This window comes from Aulonocara stuartgranti (assembly GCF_965226115.1).
Source record: "Aulonocara stuartgranti genome assembly, chromosome: 2".
Taxonomy (NCBI): domain Eukaryota; kingdom Metazoa; phylum Chordata; class Actinopteri; order Cichliformes; family Cichlidae; genus Aulonocara; species Aulonocara stuartgranti.
Window position 1 is genome coordinate 30,467,673 of NC_138940.1, and position 19,645 is coordinate 30,487,317.

General features: G+C 36.6%; 1 protein-coding gene and 1 pseudogene across 3 annotated transcripts in view; both read right to left on the reverse strand.

The window, feature by feature from the left end:
* The window catches only part of LOC309719630, a 109,127-nt pseudogene that overhangs the window by 11,696 nt on the left and 77,786 nt on the right, over positions 1 to 19,645 (reverse strand). The window lies entirely within an intron of this gene.
* On the reverse strand, positions 5,868 to 14,003 carry LOC309719637 (uncharacterized protein). 2 transcript variants are annotated; one of them, XM_082555897.1, is made up of 5 exons: positions 13,912 to 14,003; positions 12,977 to 13,068; positions 12,517 to 12,888; positions 10,310 to 10,445; positions 5,868 to 10,211 (listed from the first exon to the last, which is right to left on the reverse strand). In XM_082555897.1, exons 2-5 carry the CDS (start codon positions 13,032 to 13,034, stop codon positions 10,160 to 10,162), a joined length of 618 nt encoding a protein of 205 aa, XP_082412023.1. In that variant the 5' UTR covers positions 13,035 to 13,068; positions 13,912 to 14,003; the 3' UTR covers positions 5,868 to 10,159. The 2 variants fall into 2 exon arrangements, with proteins under 2 accessions (XP_082412023.1, XP_082412022.1); XM_082555896.1 differs by having other exon boundaries at positions 12,977 to 13,122.

The window sequence follows — 19,645 nt, forward strand, 5'->3', positions numbered from 1 at the left end:
TTGCAGATTTAACTAACCTAATCCAAACAACATCCCACTTTTAAAGAAACTAGAAGGAGCAATTAATCAGAAGAACTGTAGATTTTAACCAGTTTGTCGAATAATCTGAAACTTTTGAGAAAGAGTTTATTAATGCATTTACCTCAGTGAGAGTGGTTTGTGAGTTTTGGAGAAAAAGCAACACATCATCCACATAAAGACTAATTTTATGTTCCACATCCTTGCATTTTATACCTTTAATCGCAATAGCCATCTGATGTGGTCTGAAGTGAAGTGTGGCCATCCCTGTCTCTGGAGACAGAAATTGTCGGATGTTTGGTCATTTGTCCTGACACATGCTGTTGGGAATTGTAGAATATTTTTACCAGTTTATGAAAGAGTTTCCAAAACCAAATTTGTGTAGAGTTGCAAATAAAAATTTCCAGTTAACTCTGTCAAACGCAAACATTTGCAGATTATTTTAAGGTCAACATTAATAAGGGATATTGGACAATAGCTGGTGGGTAATACAGGGTCTTTGCCTGGTTTTAGTAGGAGACTAATGTTGGCAGACATGTCTTGATGCATGCTCAATCATCCAGGTAAGTAAATCTCCAAACGTTGATTCTGTTCATCTGGACGTAGGGTAAAATTGGGGAAACCTGCTTGAGTGACGAAACGTTTCTCCCACCTAAAACGCTACGTCCAGATGAACAGAATCAACTTTTGGAGATAATGTTGGCAGAATTCATATTTGGTGGTAGTTTGCTATTTTCCTTGATTTCCTGCAACATTCTGTGGACTACTGGTGCCAGAATTGTCCCGAATTCTTTGTAGAATTCTGCTGGAAATCCATCTGAACCTGGAGTCTTATTATTGGGTATACTTCTCAGGGCTTCCTGGAGTTCACCAGATGTCAGCGGTGAATCCACTGCTGTTACTTGACTGTCTGGTCATTTCAGAAGGGCTACGTTGTCAAGAAACTAATCAGTTTCATTTTTTGGTGAATATAAAGTTTTGTAAAAATCCCTAAAAGTGTTGTTTATTCTTTCAGGGTCATATACTGTGCTCCCAGATAAGTCTTTAATGGCACCTATAGTTGTTGTTTCTTTCTTTATTTTTAACTGGTTAGCAATAAATTGACCAGATTTGTTACCATGTACAAAATTTTGCAAGTGAAGTCTTTGTACTAAGAATTTAATTTTTTTTCTATTAATAATTTCATTTAATTCTAGTTTTGGTTTATGTATTTTATTCAGTATTTCCTGTTCCTTGGAGGACACATAGTCATCTTCTTAAGATTTTTCTAATTCCTGAATATGTTTGTTTTCTATTTTCTTTTTATGTGATGAGAAAGAAATAATTTTACCTCTCATCAGAGCTTTCCCTGCTTCCCAGAGAACAGAGGCTGATGTTCCAGGCTGGTCATTACAGTCTAAATATAAAGCCCACTCTTTTTTTAAGTATTTAATAAAATCTTCAACTTTAAACAATGATGTATTAAATCTCCAGTTTTTACTTGGTGGAAAGTGTTAGAATCAAACACACATTAGCAGGATCACTGACAGATATAGGGTGTATCTCGGTGTCTCAAATGTCACTCAACAGTGAGCTGCTGACGAAGTAATATTTTTGTGTATTAAAAATGCTACTCCCCTTTGTCTAGAGTTATAGCAGGCTGAGAACACATTAGGAAACTCAAGTTTTTGAAGTTTATCTGTAGCTGTGTCAGGTCTATGAGTCTCCTGTAATAACAAAAAAAGCGTGTTTGTGATCGTGCCGTGTAGATGTGTAAAGATTGAGGGTGTTGTAGGTGACTGCGTAGGAAAACAAGCGCAGTAAAAGAAGGGAGAAGGAAGAGAACCGTGAAAAAGGGCAAGCGGGAGGGATGAATGAAAAGGAAGAGGAGAATAATAGAAAAATGAAGCAGATTCTGTTGTTAATACAACCAGGGAGTGTTGCTGGGGTTGCAGTAGCGCTCTTCGAGCTCTTACTATCGCATCAGAATACTGATTGTTGTGTCGGACTTCTCATGTTATTCTTGGAATGTTGACAAACAGAATTCACACTTTTATATCAGAATTCTGGATTTCATCCCAGACTCTATCCTGGTTCTTAGAATTCTGAACTTTACTTAAGAATTTTCACTTTCTTCTTAGAACTTTGCCTCTTAGAATTCTCACTGAGTAATAGAAGCTCACACAACCATTATGTACTCCCATGTTATCCCAGCAATATGATCACCATAGAAATACAGTCAAACAGATCCTCCACAGTTGATTCCAAAGCAAATGCTGTAAGATCTGTTGGCCATTAGGGCTAAAACACTGAAGTCAAGTCTATAGAAGACACATTAGACAGAGCAAAAATGCTATTTTCTTTAACCTCAAGGTAGTTTGTATGGAGGGTGTTTATGTAAAAAAGAACAAATGTGAATTGACACAAACTGCAGATGTAGCCAGTAGATACTTACATGAATTTATTAAAAGAAATGAAATAAATAAAGAACAAGTATTTGAGCTGCTTTAACATCCCAGAGAACAATGTGAGAATTTATGCATTTTTGCTTAAGTATTGCTGATGTATAGCATATTATTATGATTAAAATGAGATTTAAAAAAAAAAAACAGTTTACCATGAGACACTCCCTGTAGAATCACCATCAGTCCAAGCACAACTTCCATGTCTCCTCCTTGTTTGATTGATTGATTGAATCTTTATTTTGAACATGTTGAAAAAGTATTAAAAAAAATAGAATTAAAAGAGACAAATGAACAAAGCAAACAAAAGGAAAACGAGCAACCACAACTCCAAATAACGTCCATGTTCAAAAAGGAGCAGGAAGAAGCATAAGCTTATTTAATCCCACCCCTTTTCCACTATCTAGTATCAATAGACTACAGAAATACCTCCTTGTAATTACATTATATGTTATGTGTAATTTTTTTTTTTTTTTTTTTTTTTTTTTAATATATACACATATATGTTTCTATCTATCCATACCTACGTATATACACACATACGCACATATACACATTTTCAATAACCCCATTAACACCTGAAGGATACACAACCTACAATTTTATATATATTTAATATATATATATATATATATATATATATATATATATACATACATATACATATACACATATATATATACATACATACATATACACATACATATATACCCATACCAACAAACCCGTGCATGCGCACACACATGAAAATATTAGACAAGAACACCCTATCAAATCTCTACCTTTTCCCTGTACCCTGTAAAAACCATATCCTTAAACCGCTTTTTAAACTGCGCCATGCTTGGACATTGCTTCATATCTTTACTTAGTCTGTTCCACAGCTTCACTCCACACACAGAGATGCAAAAACTTTTTAATGTTGTACGGATACGAGGATGTTTTAAATTTAATTCCCCCCTCAAATTGTATCCCCGTTCCCTTTTAGAAAACATTTTTAGAATATTGTCAGGAAGCAGGTTATTTATTGCTTTATATATAATTTGTGCTGTGAGAAAATGAACCAGATCTGTGAATTTTAGAATTTTTGATTTTAAGAATAGTGGATTTGTATGATCTCTGTAACCAGTTTTATGGATTATCCTTATGGCCCTTTTTTGTAATATAAAGATTGATGATAGCGAACATTTGTAAGTATTGCCCCAAACCTCTGCACAGTAATTCAAATACGGTGCAATCAGGGAACAATAGAGAATGTGGAGTGATTTGTGGTCCAGAATGTGTTTTACTTTACTCAAGATTGAGACACTTCTTGAAATTTTGTTATGTATATGATTTATATGAGACTTCCAGTTTAATTTATCATCTATAATCACACCAAGAAACTTATGTTCAAGTACTCTTTCAATTTCCACACAATCTACATGAATCTGCACTTGTGCATTTCTAAGGGAATTCCCAAATAAGATAATTTTAGTTTTACTTAGATTTAGCGATAGTTTGTTCCTGTTAAACCATTTTTTAATTTTGCACATTTCTGAAGTAATTGTATCCAGCAGCTCCTTTAGATTCCCCCCAGAACAAAAAATATTTGTGTCATCTGCAAATAATACTAATTTTAATATATCAGATGCCTTACAAATATCATTTATATAAATAATAAATAATTTTGGACCCAGTACAGAGCCTTGTGGAACACCACAAGCAATGTCCAAGCATGATGAGGAATGGACACCCAGCTTCACAAATTGTTTCCGGTCACTTAAATAATTTTTCACCCCCCTAATCCCATACCATTGTTCAGTGACAAAGTCAGCATACTTTATTAAATGGCATGTACATCAAGGAGTTAAAAGTCACAATTGTCCTCTGATAAACCTCTAAGACAGTTCTTACTGTATATGTGGAAAGCTGAAAAGGAACACCAGCACATATTTCACATAATCTACGTGGTAGAAATAAAAGGAACCCCTCAGAGCTTGTGCAGACTTTTTACTTATTGCTCACACTTTCACTAAACTACTTTTAGATCTGTAACAAGTTAACACTATCTTGCCCATCACTTAGTGTGTACTAATACAGTACTCCCCTTTCTATAATTCAACTGTTTATATCTCATCTTAAATGGGAAAATAAATATTTGATGGTCCACAGTATCAAATGGAGCAGATCATCTACGAGCACAACTGACTGAGCAGTATCAGGGTTACATAATAGATCATTACCCTCTAAAGTCAGAACTATGAAAATATTTTTTAAATTCACATTTTTTTAATCTATTTGCATTCATGACTTTCAAATTAATAATATTTACTGCATGCAGTATTTTTTTCTATTTATTGCTTACAGTAGCGCTGCATGTGTCTGATTTAATACATCAGCTTATTTGGGGAAAAAAGTCATCCTTATAATATCGTGGTCTCAAAACCCATGTACCAAATATTATACGCACGGCCTTAAAAGGACAAATTCCCTGCTGTGACATAATTAAAACTACAGTTGCTAGAAGACTCATCTCAGGTCAAGAGTTCATCCAAATTTAAATGCAACACCTCCATAAACCAGTAGAGGGAAACCTCACACCTACCCATATGTACAGGTCCAGATCATTAATTTAATTTTAATGTTTACACAACAATAAATGCTCCCTTCTTCTTACCTTGTTGAATTAATTGTATTTCTTGTGCAAAATCATAAGTATAATTCTGTTTGATCTATTTTTAAGTGCAGAAATACATATTTCTGTTTTTGGCTTATAGTATTTCCACAAATTCAGTCATACTCATCCTAAGTAAGAAAGTATTTCTGAAGGTCCTTTTGTTTTACACAGTAAGCTGAGTTATGTGACTAAGTAGGAATTGGATCTGAACTACATTTTACCTTAAAAAGCAACTAACATATAACAATAAAGTTACATTACCACTTCTTCTTAATGAAATTATTATTATTATTATTTACAGTCAACTTTATTAAAACAATTACATTATTCTTCAGTTGCATGAGAAAATAGGCGTGTGAAACAATGTAGAAGTTGGTGAATATTTTAGCAACACAGAGCCTCAGTTTCACCCTGAGATCTCACCATACAAGGAGATATGTTCATTTTACACCACTACCATATGTAGGAAGTGAAACGCAGACAATGGTCAACATACAAACTGCAGGCCCACAAAGAGCCCAGCTATTGTACTTTTATTTCTCTTCATTTTTTCCTGTCAGTTTTCCTAATGTCAAATCCACACTGATAAATATGCCATCCTATTAGTTATAATTAAAACACAATTTTCAAACTTTTTTTATTCATACAAAGTAATATATGAATTAAATGAGGCACTAAACACAAGGTTTGATATATCTTTTAATATATTTCTAACTAGAGTGAAATATTTTTTTAAAAAATGCCTACTTACTCACTGAAAAATACTTTTCCCATTCATTTACAGTGTTTTTATTGCTTTTAAGGAATTTTGAATCAACATAATATACATGACTCTATATTCTTATGTGGCCTGTAAAATATGATCACATAGCTACAAGCATAAAATTTGTATTGTTTTCAAGTCTTTTTCAACATTAAACACATACAATATGAAACTTCCACAGTCACCTCCTGATGTTTAAGCAGCTTGGAAAAGAAAGCAACTGGACTTCTTTAAGTTTCATGAAAATGTTTCATCTCTGGTCCAAGAGGCATCTTCACTTCTAAAAACAAATGGTGGAGAGTCCCAAGTGTTTAAACCCTGGTAGGAGTTGTCCCTTATGAGCGTCATTGACCCACGATTGATCGTGTGCTTCATTGCATGAGCCAAGGTGTTTTGTTTTTTTTTGTTGTTTTTTTTGTTTTGTTTTTTTTGTTGTTTTTTTTAGGCATGCTTTTTCAGATTTTTTAGCCTACTTCACTTTGTCACACCGGTTTTTTTTTTTTGGTTTTTTTTGGTTTTTTCCCTTTTAACTTTTTATTTTCACAAATAGTACATAATTACATAACATAATACAGTGTACAATTCAAAACCAAAAAATAAACAAACAGACAAACAAACATAAAACAAACAACAAACTGATAACTAAACACAAAAAAATAAAATAAAATAAAATAAAAAAATAAAAAAACAGCTCAGTTCCATTACAGTTTAAACACTCAAGAGAATCCTTGTAACATAATATTAGAAACATCAGGTTCCACATAGTTCAAGTATGGTTCCCACACCTTAAAGAATTGATCTGTTTTTGAATGCAGTATACATGTAAGATATTCCAGTGGCACTAAATCCAACACTACTCTTTGCCAACCTTTAATAGTTGGTACTTTTTCATAAATCCATTGGAGTAGTATATTCTTCCTTGCCGCATAGGTGAGAACACAGTACAATCTCCTATTATTCTTGGATATTAATCGCCGGCTGGGGAGGCCCAGTATGAGAGACAGAGGATCCATCTCCAATTCACAACCAAAAATCTTCTCCATTTCAAATAGCACATTAGACCAATATTCTTGCAATTTCAAACATGACCAGAAGCTGTGAGTTAGGGTACCAATTACTGTCTTACATTTGAGGCACATGGGTGAAAGGGTAGGATTATATTGATGTCTGCGAAACATAGATATGTGCATTCTGTGTATAATTTTTAACTGTATTGCTTTGGTACGATTACAAACTGATATTGATTTGGCGTAACTCCAGACATCTTCCCACTCCTCATCATCAATTACTATACCTAATTCCTTTTCCCATTTGCCTTTAAGCCTCTGTGACGTCCCTGAGAGTACAGAATATAAAGCCTTATAAAATATCTTCACAGGTACCTCTTTGTCTGTTAAAAATAATAATTTTTCAACAGGAGAGACTTCATGACTCTCACTAAAGTTAGTACTATGCAAAATATAATGCCTTATCTGTAAGTAACGGAAAAAGTCATGCTTGGGGAGAGAATATTTCTCAACCATTTGGTCAAATGGCATAACTACATTATCGGAGAATAAGTCCCTCAGTCTCTGAATTCCTTTGTTCTTCCATTCCTTAAAACCTATATCAAACATCCCCGGTTGAAAGTCAAGATTATTCACAATAGGAGTAAACATAGATGTTAGCTTCAACCTTCCCTCAATTCGACATACTGACCGCCAGGCCTTAAGTGTATTAAGTGTGACTGGATTATCACAGCTCAATCTAATATCTTTAAAGTTCTTAAAAAACAATAGGTCCCTTAATGGATACTTTGAAAGAGAGGTTTCAATCCCCAACCAGATAGAGTGTGAATTATTTGTGACCCAGTCATGAATATAACTCATGTGAGTACTCAATTGATATGTTCTAACATTTGGTAAATCTAGACCTCCTACTGAACCTGGGAGCTGCAGTGTAGCCATCTTAAGTTTTGGTCTACGTTTGCTCCATATAAAAGAGCTTAGCCAACTATTCAGATCCTTCATCACTCTATTTGAAAATATAACCGGAATCATTTGGACAGGATATAACAATCGAGGTAAAATATTCATCTTAATCAAAGCTATACGTCCTAGCCAAGAAACAGGTAGGGAATTCCATCTCTCCAAATCTTGCTTTACCTTCTCGAACAGAGGGGGAAAATTTGCTTTATACATTTCTTTAAATTCTGGAGTTATAAATATCCCTAAGTATACAAAACCTGTGGGGGACCATTTGAAGGGGAAAGAAAACGGTCTAGTTGGCACTGAATTAAAGCTCCCAATTGGCATAGCCTCTGACTTAGTCAAATTTACTTTATAGCCAGAAAATTGACTAAATGTATCAATAATGTTAAGTAAAGCCGGTACTGATGTCTCTGGATCAGAAATAAATATTAAAACATCGTCTGCATATAAACTGATCTTATGCTCATAATCGATTTGCAAACCCCGTACATCAGATGCCGTCCTTATAGCCTCGGCTAATGGTTCGATAGCCATGGCAAACAAAAGAGGTGACAGTGGGCAGCCTTGCCTCGTTCCTCTATACAATGGGAAACTATCTGATTTCAATCCATTAGACAAGATGGACGCCTGGGGATTATCATACAAAATTTTTACCCACTTAATGAAATTATCACCAAGACTGAATTTATTTAAAGTATAAAATAAGTAGGTCCATTCTATACGGTCGAAAGCCTTTTCAGCATCCAGAGAGAGCACCAAACCGCCTATGTTCCTTTGCTGAGCAGCCTGAATTAGATTGAGAAGGCGTCTGACATTATTACGAGAATTACGGCCTTTTATAAAGCCTGTTTGATCTTCTTTAATAATTACAGGCAAAAGAATTTCGAGTCGAGTAGCTAATATTTTAGAAAGTATCTTCCGGTCCACATTTAGAAGAGCTATCGGTCTATAAGAGGAGCAAGACTCTGCGCACTTCCCCTTCTTCAAAATAAGAGAGATATTAGCTTCCCTTAGAGTCTGAGGTAATCTATTATGCAAGAACGAGTAATTAAACATATTAAGTAAGGGGTCTATTAACAGCTCACTAAATTCTTTATAGAATTCACTACAAAAACCATCAGGTCCTGGGGCTTTGCCGTTCTTTAAAGTTTTTATAGCGTTTAGTACTTCCTCTCTAGAAATGGGAGCATTAAGGGTAGTCTGTTGTTTATTTGTTATAGTAGGCAGACTAAGCCTGGAGAAGAAATCCTCCATTAATTCCAGTGCATTAACTGATTGTTCAGATGTATATAGTCTACAATAAAATTCTTTAAAAATGCTATTTATAGTTTTACTATCATATACGTGCTCATTCTGAGCATCACAAATAACTGTAATAAATTGTGTTTGAGATCTTTTCTTGGTAAGGCATGCCAAGTATTTTCCCGGTTTGTTTCCATGTTCATAAAATCTTTGTCTAGTAAACGTAAGGTTAAGCTCTTCATCTTGCATAAAAAGGCTATCTAAAGTTGATCTGACTGCAGAAATCTCTTGTAGTAAAGCTGGGGTTGGGGAGTCAGCATAAGTCCTTTCTTTTGTTTTAAGTTCTACCATTAACTGATTCTGCTTCCTCACTTTTTGCTGCCGCTTACTGGTTGAGTAAGAAATAAGAATCCCTCTAGTGTACGCTTTAATAGTTTCCCACAGTAAGGCGGAGTCATTTGTTGACTGCAGATTAATAGACAAGAAGTATCTAAACTCAGTGTTAAAGTAAGATATAAATGTATGATCCTTTAAAATAATTGTATTTAACAATACAATACAATACAATACAATACAATGAGCCAAGGTGTTTAAAAAAACAAAGCATGAGTCCTTACCACCAGAGGTTTTGAGTGAAACCACCCTAAGCCCTTACCTAAAACTATTATGTGACCCATCACTTGACAAAGCAGGGATTGAGGAACCTGGGAAAGGATCTAAAAACTGGGTTGTAGGTGGCAGACACTTGGTGTTGTAATGGTAATGACTTACACCTTGGGTCATATGATGACGGACATGATTATTAGTGGGTCAAAGACCTTCTTAAGTGAAACACTCCACCATTTGGTTTCAGAACTGAAGAGGTTTGTCGGATGAGAGGTGAAGCGTCTTCAAGAAACTCAGCGAAGTCCAGTTGCTTTCAAGCCAAGCTCCTTAGATTACCATGACCTGGATGACTGAGAACCTACACAGACATACTCCTGATTGTTGTTTTTGAATTTCCTTTTTATTTTTATTTCATTGATCCTCAGTTCAGTGTCCAGTGCTGATTATGAAAGAGGTCAGTTCACTAAAGCTCAGACTCACACTTAAGGTTTATATTCTCTGTTTCAAACCTGAGGCTGTGAAAGAAAGAAAAAACAATTATAGCAAAACAAAGACTTTTACAATTACCCATCAACTGATGGTATTCACTGGAATTATGTAATTGTTTATTAACCTCTTTTGATCATGGGCCGCCTTGTTAGAAGTCTTCTTAAGATGCTTCAGTTCCCGATACACAACACAGCATGACACTGCTATCAGGGGAGATCCCAGTGCAGCAAAGACTAGCCTCAGGTAAGGAAAACTGTGTGCTGAGAGAAGAGAACACAGTGATAATTATAAGTACAGTACTTACAATTTATTCAAGCGTAACTTTGGTAAGACTTTGGTATTATTATGGTTAACTAACTGTAAATATATAAACGTTTGGGCACAACCCCCACACACTGGGTACCCTTAAGCCTTGTTTCTTAAGATGTAGGGATGTGAGTTGATGTATTTCACGTCAATCTTTTTCTAAAACTAATCAAGTAACTTTAGTGACTAAACTAAATAAAGAGGTGGTGAAAGAAGACTGGAACAATGGGGGAAAACACTCAAACGTGTTGCATTGCCCTCCAGGTTCCTCCTCCTCCCTGCCGGTCTACCTGTCAGAGTCCTGGGTCTGTGGCCCAGTATGTGGAGTTGTTTAGTATCTATTTTCCATGTTATGGCTGTCTATGTTTTGAGTTTCTATTTGTAGGTCCTAGGTTTTGGCCCTGTTGCACCTCATGTTATCCTGTGCTCCCTCTGCTCTGTGTCTTGTCATTCCCTGCTGGTGTGTTCCCTCTGTGTAAGGCCCGTGTTTCTTAGTCTGTGTCTTTGCATGTGTGTTGAGTGTCCTGTTTTATTGTGAAGGTCTGTGTCAGTGTATTCAGTTTGCATCCTCCCTGTCTCATCAGATTCATTAGGTTCAGCTGTGTCTCCCACCTGTGTGCAGTTTCCTCATTTCTTAGTTCTGTTTCTCACCACCCTCGCTATTGGTTGTATGTCATTCTCCTTCAATAAAGCTCACTCACACATCAGCCAATGCCTGTGCTTTGGGTCCTTCACAAACACCACATGACACTATCCATGAGCTCTACAAACATCTATAATATTTATAGATGCTCTAGACCAGGGCTGCCCAATCCCGGTCCTCGAGAGCTACCGTCCTGCAGCTTTTAGATGCATCCCTACTCCAACACAGCTGAATCAAATGGTTTGATTACCTCTTCAGCATGCCATCATGTTTGGCAAAGGCCTGATAACAAGCCATTCATTTGATTCAGGTGTGTGGGAACAAGGATGCATCTAAAAGCTGCAGGACGGTAGCTCTCGAGGACCGGGATTGGGCAGCCCTGCTCTAGACAGAGCTGATTAGCATTGTTTTAAAGTTACTATTACTTTACAATAACAATTCAGATAATTTCATAAAAAATTAACATATTTTTACACATTATAATTTTATTAAAAAATAAAATAGTTAAAAGTATTTAACTATAAGTTTACCATTTATTAACCAAGTTATGAAGTAATTTATGTTAAAGCAAATGTAACTGCATTTGCAACAAGGAAGATCTTAATACTCGTATGAAACAAGTCAGCTTGTTATGGGGTTGAGGATTCACTACTATATAACTAATAGTTAACATTATTACATGTTATTTAATACTTCATTAAGTGACCTCCATACAAGTATTAAGAACTTCAGCTTTGTTTCTTCCATAGCCTTTGCATGTTAACACTTTCTGATTCACACATGTTCTTATCTTTTATTCTTTTCATTCTTTTTGTGAAGCACATTGTGAAGGAAATTGGTAGATAGATAAATATTATTCTTTTTTTTATCTTTCACTAAACCTGACCATACCACACCAGAGCTGGTAGTGTTACACACTGAAGAAAAGCCACACTGAAAACTTGTGCTGAACAAGGGCAAATTTCCTGTCACAAAACCGCATCTGCTAAAATATTTCTTCTTCACAGCTTAATGTTCTCATTTAATGCAACTAATAATAATCAGTGACCAAGTGGAAAGTTTCAGTGTGCCTTTAGAGTTTAGGTGGTAGTTACTGGGTAATAAAAGATGATTAAATCATAAAAATGAATAGCAGCCCATGTGTGGCTAAATGACCACAAATACCAATAGAGAGACAAATACTGCATCAACATATACTCTGTTCTATTCTGTTCACTGTACATTTCCATCTTTCTTTCCATATGTTTTTCCCCCATTCTAGCTTCTATCATTTGTTGCACAAGTGATGTTTACTGTGTTTAACAGTTCTACTGCCACATGATGCTTACATTTGTAATTAACTTTATAATAACATAAAAACTAGGCAATAAAGAGTAACTTACATAACTTGCTTTCAACTTTGCTGTTGTCTTTAACATCCAGGGTGAAATTAATGTTTTTCTCTTGGACTCCATTTGAATTAAAGATCTCAATGCTGTATTGACCTGAATCATTCTTCTTCAGGTTTGTGATCTTGAGTGTCCCGTTCTTGATTATAAACGTGAGTCTGTTGTTAAATTCCTTGTCTGTCATTATTTTTTCTTTCTTCAGACTGAACACAGTTTTTGTCTCATTGGGAAGCACCTTCAAACACTTCATTTCACGGCCACTAGCATCAGTCATTACTTGGATATACACAGTTCCTTCAAGAAGAGGAGAGCATGGACATGTGCTCGTCCTGAGGTCACATGTGGTCGCATCAACTGGAAAGAGAGCTGGAGAAGATGCATTTAATAGAACATGAGGTGAAATTATTCACACTACAAATGTGAATGTTTGGCTTCTTTATGAGGACAATCTTACCTTGAGTTCCTCCTGCTAGTAGCACAATGATAAAAAAAAACTGTTCCATGCTCATCATTCATCCACGGTGTGGTTTTAATCTTTCCAAGCTTCTAGAAAATTATGTACAAATCTGGGTGTAAATCTGCTGCAAACCTGAGTCCTAACTGACAGGAAACAGTCAACGGGAGATGATATATTTAGTTATTTTCAAAGTTAGGAAATCAACTTTCACTTCTGCTTGCCAACAAAAAGACTCAGATGAGTTGTTTGCGTTTTGTAGTGACCTGATTTCAAGAAATATCCATCAAATGCAAATAAACAATTTCCCCCTCACTTTTATACGCAAAACGAAATCTAGACAAAACACACTTTCAAAAGTGTGTCAGGCACACATACTTTCTTCACATGTACTTTTGAGAAAGAACATGCAACATCTGAAGTGACACGTTAAGTCACAAACAGTTGTTCCTGTGGGGAGAGCTTTATTGCTTAAGAGTCTTTACAGGGTGTCCAAGAGAGACATCATTTTATGTTTGTAAGTTTGCAGAGTTTGCTTTCTGAAAGGAAGGAAACAAATTGGCGTAGAAAGAATAAAATATAAACAACCTATGAAAAAGCAGCTTACTAAAAGGATGCAAATCATGAGCACAATATGAAACGGTGAGGCAATGCTGACCAACAAACAAAGAAGCCTTTTGTCTACCAAAGGAGGCTGAATTCAATATGAGAATCTCAGCTACACAACTAAATAATAAACAACAATAATCAATAAATAAATGAACATGACGTGATTATGCGATGGAAGCAAACATTACAGATCTTCACTTTTCTAATTAGCCTCAGGCTAATTAGCAGGCCTTTAGCATGAGGAGTGATGATGAACATGAATATAAGAAGAATCAGGTAAACTATTGTTTAATCAAGGTAAAGATGAATGTAAATAGTTTACTTACAGTTAAATAGATGCACAGAGCAGCACAGGCTAAGGTAGTATGTAAGCACTGAGCTACAAGTGAGAAAAGCTCATCAGCCAAAAAAAAAGACCCATGCATTGGTACTTCCTGCTTTACAGAGCAGAGATGGAACTGTGTGTGGTGCAGGGCTTTTATAGTCAGTGAGTCTACTTTGACTTTTATTTTGTATACATCTTCTTATTCTGCCCTAAAAATAGAAGTGACAACTACATCCATGCGCACACGTCCATCAGAATGTACATGTTGGCATTAGTTGGGCATCTCATAAGTTTTTACTCTGCCACAGTGCAATGCCACAAAATAACCAGTTCAACATATATTCAGCATAAAATGTAAATATACAATTTGCAGGAGTTAACCAAGAGCTATTCTATTCTGTTCTGTTGTATTCTATTTTCCAAATAAAGTTCATGAGCCATACCATGAAGATATGAGAAAGAGTTGTTGAAGCTAGGTTAAGAGGAGAGGTGACAATCAGTGAACAGCATTATGACTTCATGCAAAGAAAGAGCACTATAGATGTTTGCTTTGAGAGTGTTGAAGCGGTATAAAGAAGGTCAGAAGGAGTTCCACTGTTTATTTGAATATCTAGAGAAAGCATATGATAGGTGAAAGAAATCTCCGTCCCGGGTCATCTGTGGATCGGGTTTACCTCCGAGGCGTGGGCACCCATAAGCAGAGTTTTGTCTTTACCCTATAAGATTCAAAATTATTCAAAGTAACACTCAGGTATGCTGTTCAGCAGGTTAGTTACGACGTCGGGAGTAGCTTGGGAGAACAAGGAAACACAGACTGCTTCAGGTTGCCTTCCCAAACCAACTCAAAGTTTATTTGTCATACAACAGTTTATATAGAGGAAAAAGGTTCGTGTCTCAGCAGATTCTCAGTTCAAACTGGTACAGACCAAATAAGGAAGCGTCTTCCTGCCCTCTGAGCAAAGAAGTATCCTTTGTATAGTTTATCAGTTCAGCTACAATTTATGATTATCCCAGCGAAATACACTCCTAGACATAGAATACAGAGTTCTTTCATTAGTGAATTCTGAAACAAACCACCTGGCCTTTAACAAGCTCTTTTCTAAAAGATAAGGAAGGGAGGATGGGAGTAAGGAAGTGATCTCTGTGGTGTTTTCGACCTTGAGGTACCAGCCTGTGATTCTTACACATTAATTCTTGGGTCACAGAGAAAGAGAAAAACAACTAGTAAATGGGCCTTATTGAGTAACAGTTTTCCTGTATAATATCACTATAAAACAATATCCTGTAAATGCTACCATGGTATCAAAATATCACAACAATAGGGTGCTAAGAAAAGAACTGCGGTATTGCAGGAGGAAGTCAAAAGTGGCATACAAATATGTGACTATGAGAGGGTGATGCGATGGATAAAGAAAGCAAGAGCGTGGTGTGCAGGTGTGCAGGTGATGAGATAGATGGGTTCAAGGTAGGGGTGGGATTGCATCAGGGATCAGATGGGAGCCACCTATTTGTGAAGGTGATACACAGGTTGATAGATGAGGTCAGGCAGGAGTCTCTGTGGATTTATGTTGTTCGCAGATGACATTTTGATCTGTTTAGAGAGTAGGGAACAGTCAGCCTGGAAAAGTGGAGGTTTTCTCTAAAGAGAAGAGGAATGAAAAGTCAGTAGAAGCAAGACAGACTAAATGTGTGTAAATGGGTAACAGTGACACTGCAACAAGTACAGGTAATGAAGGTGAAGTAGTTTAAATGTCTCAGGTCAATCATCCAAAGCAAACAGGCAAAGCATGCAGGCCAAGTGGAGTGGGTGGACATGACTGTGTGGGGTTATTTGTAAATAGCAGCAAAAAGGAAGGTTTATAAGGTTGTAGTGAGACCTACTATGATGTATGATTTGGAGACTGGCAATAACAAAAATAAAAGACGCAGAGTTGGAGGTGACAGAGTTTAATATGTTAAGATTTCCATTGGCAGTGACCAGAATGGACAGGATTAGAAATGAGTCTCTCATTTGGACACCTTAGACTGTCCAGTTTGGAGACAAAGTTAAAGAGACTGAGATCGTTTGGACATGTCCAGAATAGGGCTAGTGGATACAATGGACAAAGATAAGGAGCTACCAAGCAGGAGAAAAAGAGGAAGACCTCAGAGTAGGTTCATGTTTGTAGAGGAGGACGATATACACAGGGATCGTGTGACAGATGTTACAGGGATGGGGTGAGATGGAGGAAGATGATCTTTTGTGACTAAAGAGAGCAGCCAAAAGGAGAAAATAATACTAAATAGTCATATGATAGCTAAGTGTAAATAGTAAACATCTACCACAGTGATTCCCAAAGAGTGGTGTGGGGGGGCCTGGTGGGCCACAAAGGTAAAGCAGGTGGGCCTCAGTAGTAACAGAAATTCTTTTTGAACTCCACTCAGAAAGATCTCAGCCTGATGGTGGAATTAAACACAGGACCTTCTTGTTGTGAGGCAACAGTGATAACCACCATGTTGCCCATAAACAAATATATGTATAATATATTATGATATAATAATATGTATTTATTTATATAAAAAGGTGAGCTAAAACTGGTGACAGAAGGTGATCATTTGGGGATATTGTTCCCCTGACCTAAATGTACTGCTCTGTAGTAGTGAAGTTTGAGTAGTGAAAATGTCTATGGTAATGTTTTTTATTAATGTCTGAGTTTGATAAGATAAGAACTAAAATATAAACAACTAAAATAATTTTTAAGATACAGACCTAACTCGGGCCTAGCTGACAACCTGTGTAGAATTGGCCTTGAAAGATGTGAGAGTGTGTGTGTGTGTGTGTGTGTGTGTGTGTGTAAAGACCTGGTAAAATCTGTGAGTCTTCAGTGTTAAAGGAAAAATTTAACTTTTGATGCCTAAAGTGGGGGTATGGGTGCTTGACTTTATCCTTTTAGAGGGAACCATCATTTTAAAGTAGTGAGGTTTTTTTTTCTGATCAATCACCTCTTCAAGGTGAATTTAACATTTACAACGAAGAGGGTGCTGGCACTGACATCTCATGTGAGGCCCACTTTAGTGTTTAAGTAGTACACTAAAGTGTTATAAGTTATAACCACAGATTTGAATGACTGTCTTGTAAAAAGGTTTATCAGGAGTTAACTGTCCACTGAGGAATTATCTTTTTTAAAGACACAAATATAACAATATATGATTATTATCTAACAGTATCGAGAAAATTCCAGTCAGCTCACTCAAATATTGTATTTAAAACAAGAACTATCATAAGGTGAGGTTTTTGATCATTTCAATCAATTTTTCCCTCTTATGAGCTAGTCTTTCTTTTCTTTTGTTCTCTTATGTATTTCTGTTTTTTGCTTTTAATTTTCTTTCCTTTTTCAAATTTGAAGTGATTTGTAGTCATTTAGTAACTATAATCTGTCTTATTTTATCCCACTTTTTTTTTCTGGTTTCCATCTGGTATGGTGCTGTCACAGTGCAACAATCTGGTAGTCATACCTTTTTTGTTCAGTAGTGCTTCCATGGTGTAATGGTTAGCACTGTGGACCTAGAATCCAGTGATCTGATTTCAAAAATTGGTGAGACCTGCTTTTTGGAGATGAAACCATTCTGCATGTCTTCTCTGGCACACCAGAACTGTGCTACAATTGTGTTTTCAGTGAGAGGTGTATAAAATCAAGCAGCTAAACATGACGTCTGCCTTTACAAATACTTGTCAATCACTATGTGGTGCTAAAGAGCGGTCTGAAATTCAGTTGTACACCACACAAAGTTACACGGTGGGGTGTCTGAGTGCTGAGTTGTGCTTGTGCGTAATAGTCACAAACACTCTCCTGACTCACTGACTCCACATTTCTAAACCTCCTCTGACTTTAACATCAGCATGAAAACTGGGAACTGCGAGCTCCCTCTTTGGATGTCATCACATTGACATTTTTCATTTTTTATCATGAATCCCATCTCATTGTTGAAACTCACTTTTGGCTGGGCCTTGACCTCTTCTGTGCTCTTCTGTGTTGTGCCATCTGCTTCGCCAGAGGTTGTAGATAGGTAGGCAAATCGACCCATATCATATTATTGTGAAGATGAGCGTACTCCCTAAAATCCTCTTCTTATTTCAGAATATTCCTCTACTAGTACCTGTAGGTCTTTTTCTTAACTTAAAGAAAATTATTACCAATTTTATTTGGCAAAATCATCGCCATCGGCTTCGGTTAATTCTATTATATCTGCCATTTGACAGGGGTGGGCTTATTTTGACCTGACAGTATAGACACTACAACAGGGGTTCCATGGTGTAATGGTTAGCACTCTGGACTCTGAATCCAGCGATCCGAGTTCAAATCTCGGTGGGACCTGATATTTGCGAGGTGAAACCATACTACATATCTTCTCTGGCACTTTGAATTTCTGTATGAATTGTGTTTTCAGTGAACGCTGTATAAAATCAAGCAGCTAACCATGCCTTTACAAAACACTTGTCAATCACTAAAGAGTAGTACTAAAGAGCTGTGTGAAATTCAGTTGCACACCACACAAAGTTACAGAGTAAAAGTCACAAACACGCTGCTGACTCAACAACTGTACAGCCAACTAAACCTCCTCTGTCTTTAACATCAAAAAACAAACAAGCATGAACATCGTGGTATTGGTTTCCATGGCTGAACAGCAGCTATGTGTTTTGTGAAGTATAATATTTATGTCTTCCAAAGTAAAGTTTTAAGCCCCACTTGTTTTAAATCTGTAGCATGTGTAACAGCAGCATGAGATGAAAATTTGATGATAACACGTGCATGTTTATGGTCGCCAAACAATTATGTATGTAAACAACACTTATCTGACTAAACCACGTTGAGCTAATGCAGATTTTATTCTTATTTTATTGGTGAGGAGAGAGGATGGAACCAAAAATGCATTTATCCCCGTGTTCTGTGTTGATGAAAATCACCCAACAGGAAAGCAGCTGGGCATTCATTTGAAACCAGTTCACAGGTTGGGCTGTGGTTCCCCCTCTAGCGTCTCTGCTTGAACTTTCAACTGTGAACCTCTTAGATCCAACCTTCCCAACTGCTCATCTCGCAAAAGACAAAATGGAAGAACCCAGAATGTCTTTTTTTTACCTAATTTTTATACCTGCTCACGCTTTTTCACGCTTCCCTCACAGGACGTCACATTTCACACTTTGGCCGTCCAATCAAGTTGTTGACATCTAATCATTCCTGTCCACCCACACCTGATCTTTCTATTTCGATCTGACTTACAACATTTAACACAAACTTTAAAATCAATATATTTTCTTTGTAATTATTTTTTATTTGTTTTTGTTTATTACATGCACTTAACATACAAGTATGTCAAATGGAAATCAGCAACTGCGCGGGATTATTCAACTAGTAGTAAGTTTCAATATGTCAGGATGGCCGAGCGGTCTAAGGCGCTGCGTTCAGGTCGCAGTCTCCCCTGGAGGCGTGGGTTCGAATCCCACTTCTGACAATTGAATTTTTGCACTTCTTTCTTACTGGTACTCATGGGTCTTTGATCAATGGTCATGAGAATTTGCATAATCATGATGAAGGAACTGACCTCCGAGCCCACTGTTCCTTCAGGGGGCTGCTTTCAGTCATTATGCAAATATACTGTTTATAAGATTGGGGAAACCTGCAGTCAGCTGAGACTGAAGAAGTCACTTGGATGAGTGACGAGACGTTTCTCCCACTGAAAACGCTACATCCAGATGA

What these genes read in the sequence shown, in the direction of transcription:
- LOC309719637 (XM_082555897.1), bottom strand. Translation starts at nt 13,034, where the DNA reads ATGATGAGCATGGAACAGTTTTTTTTTATCATTGTGCTACTAGCAGGA. An exon ending in CAAAGTTGAAAGCAAGTTAT is followed by an intron (nt 10,446 to 12,516) that starts GTAAGTTACTCT and finishes CTCTTCTCTCAG; the next exon opens with CACACAGTTTTCCTTACCTG. An exon ending in GCGGCCCATGATCAAAAGAG is followed by an intron (nt 10,212 to 10,309) that starts GTTAATAAACAA and finishes TTTCTTTCACAG; the next exon opens with CCTCAGGTTTGAAACAGAGA.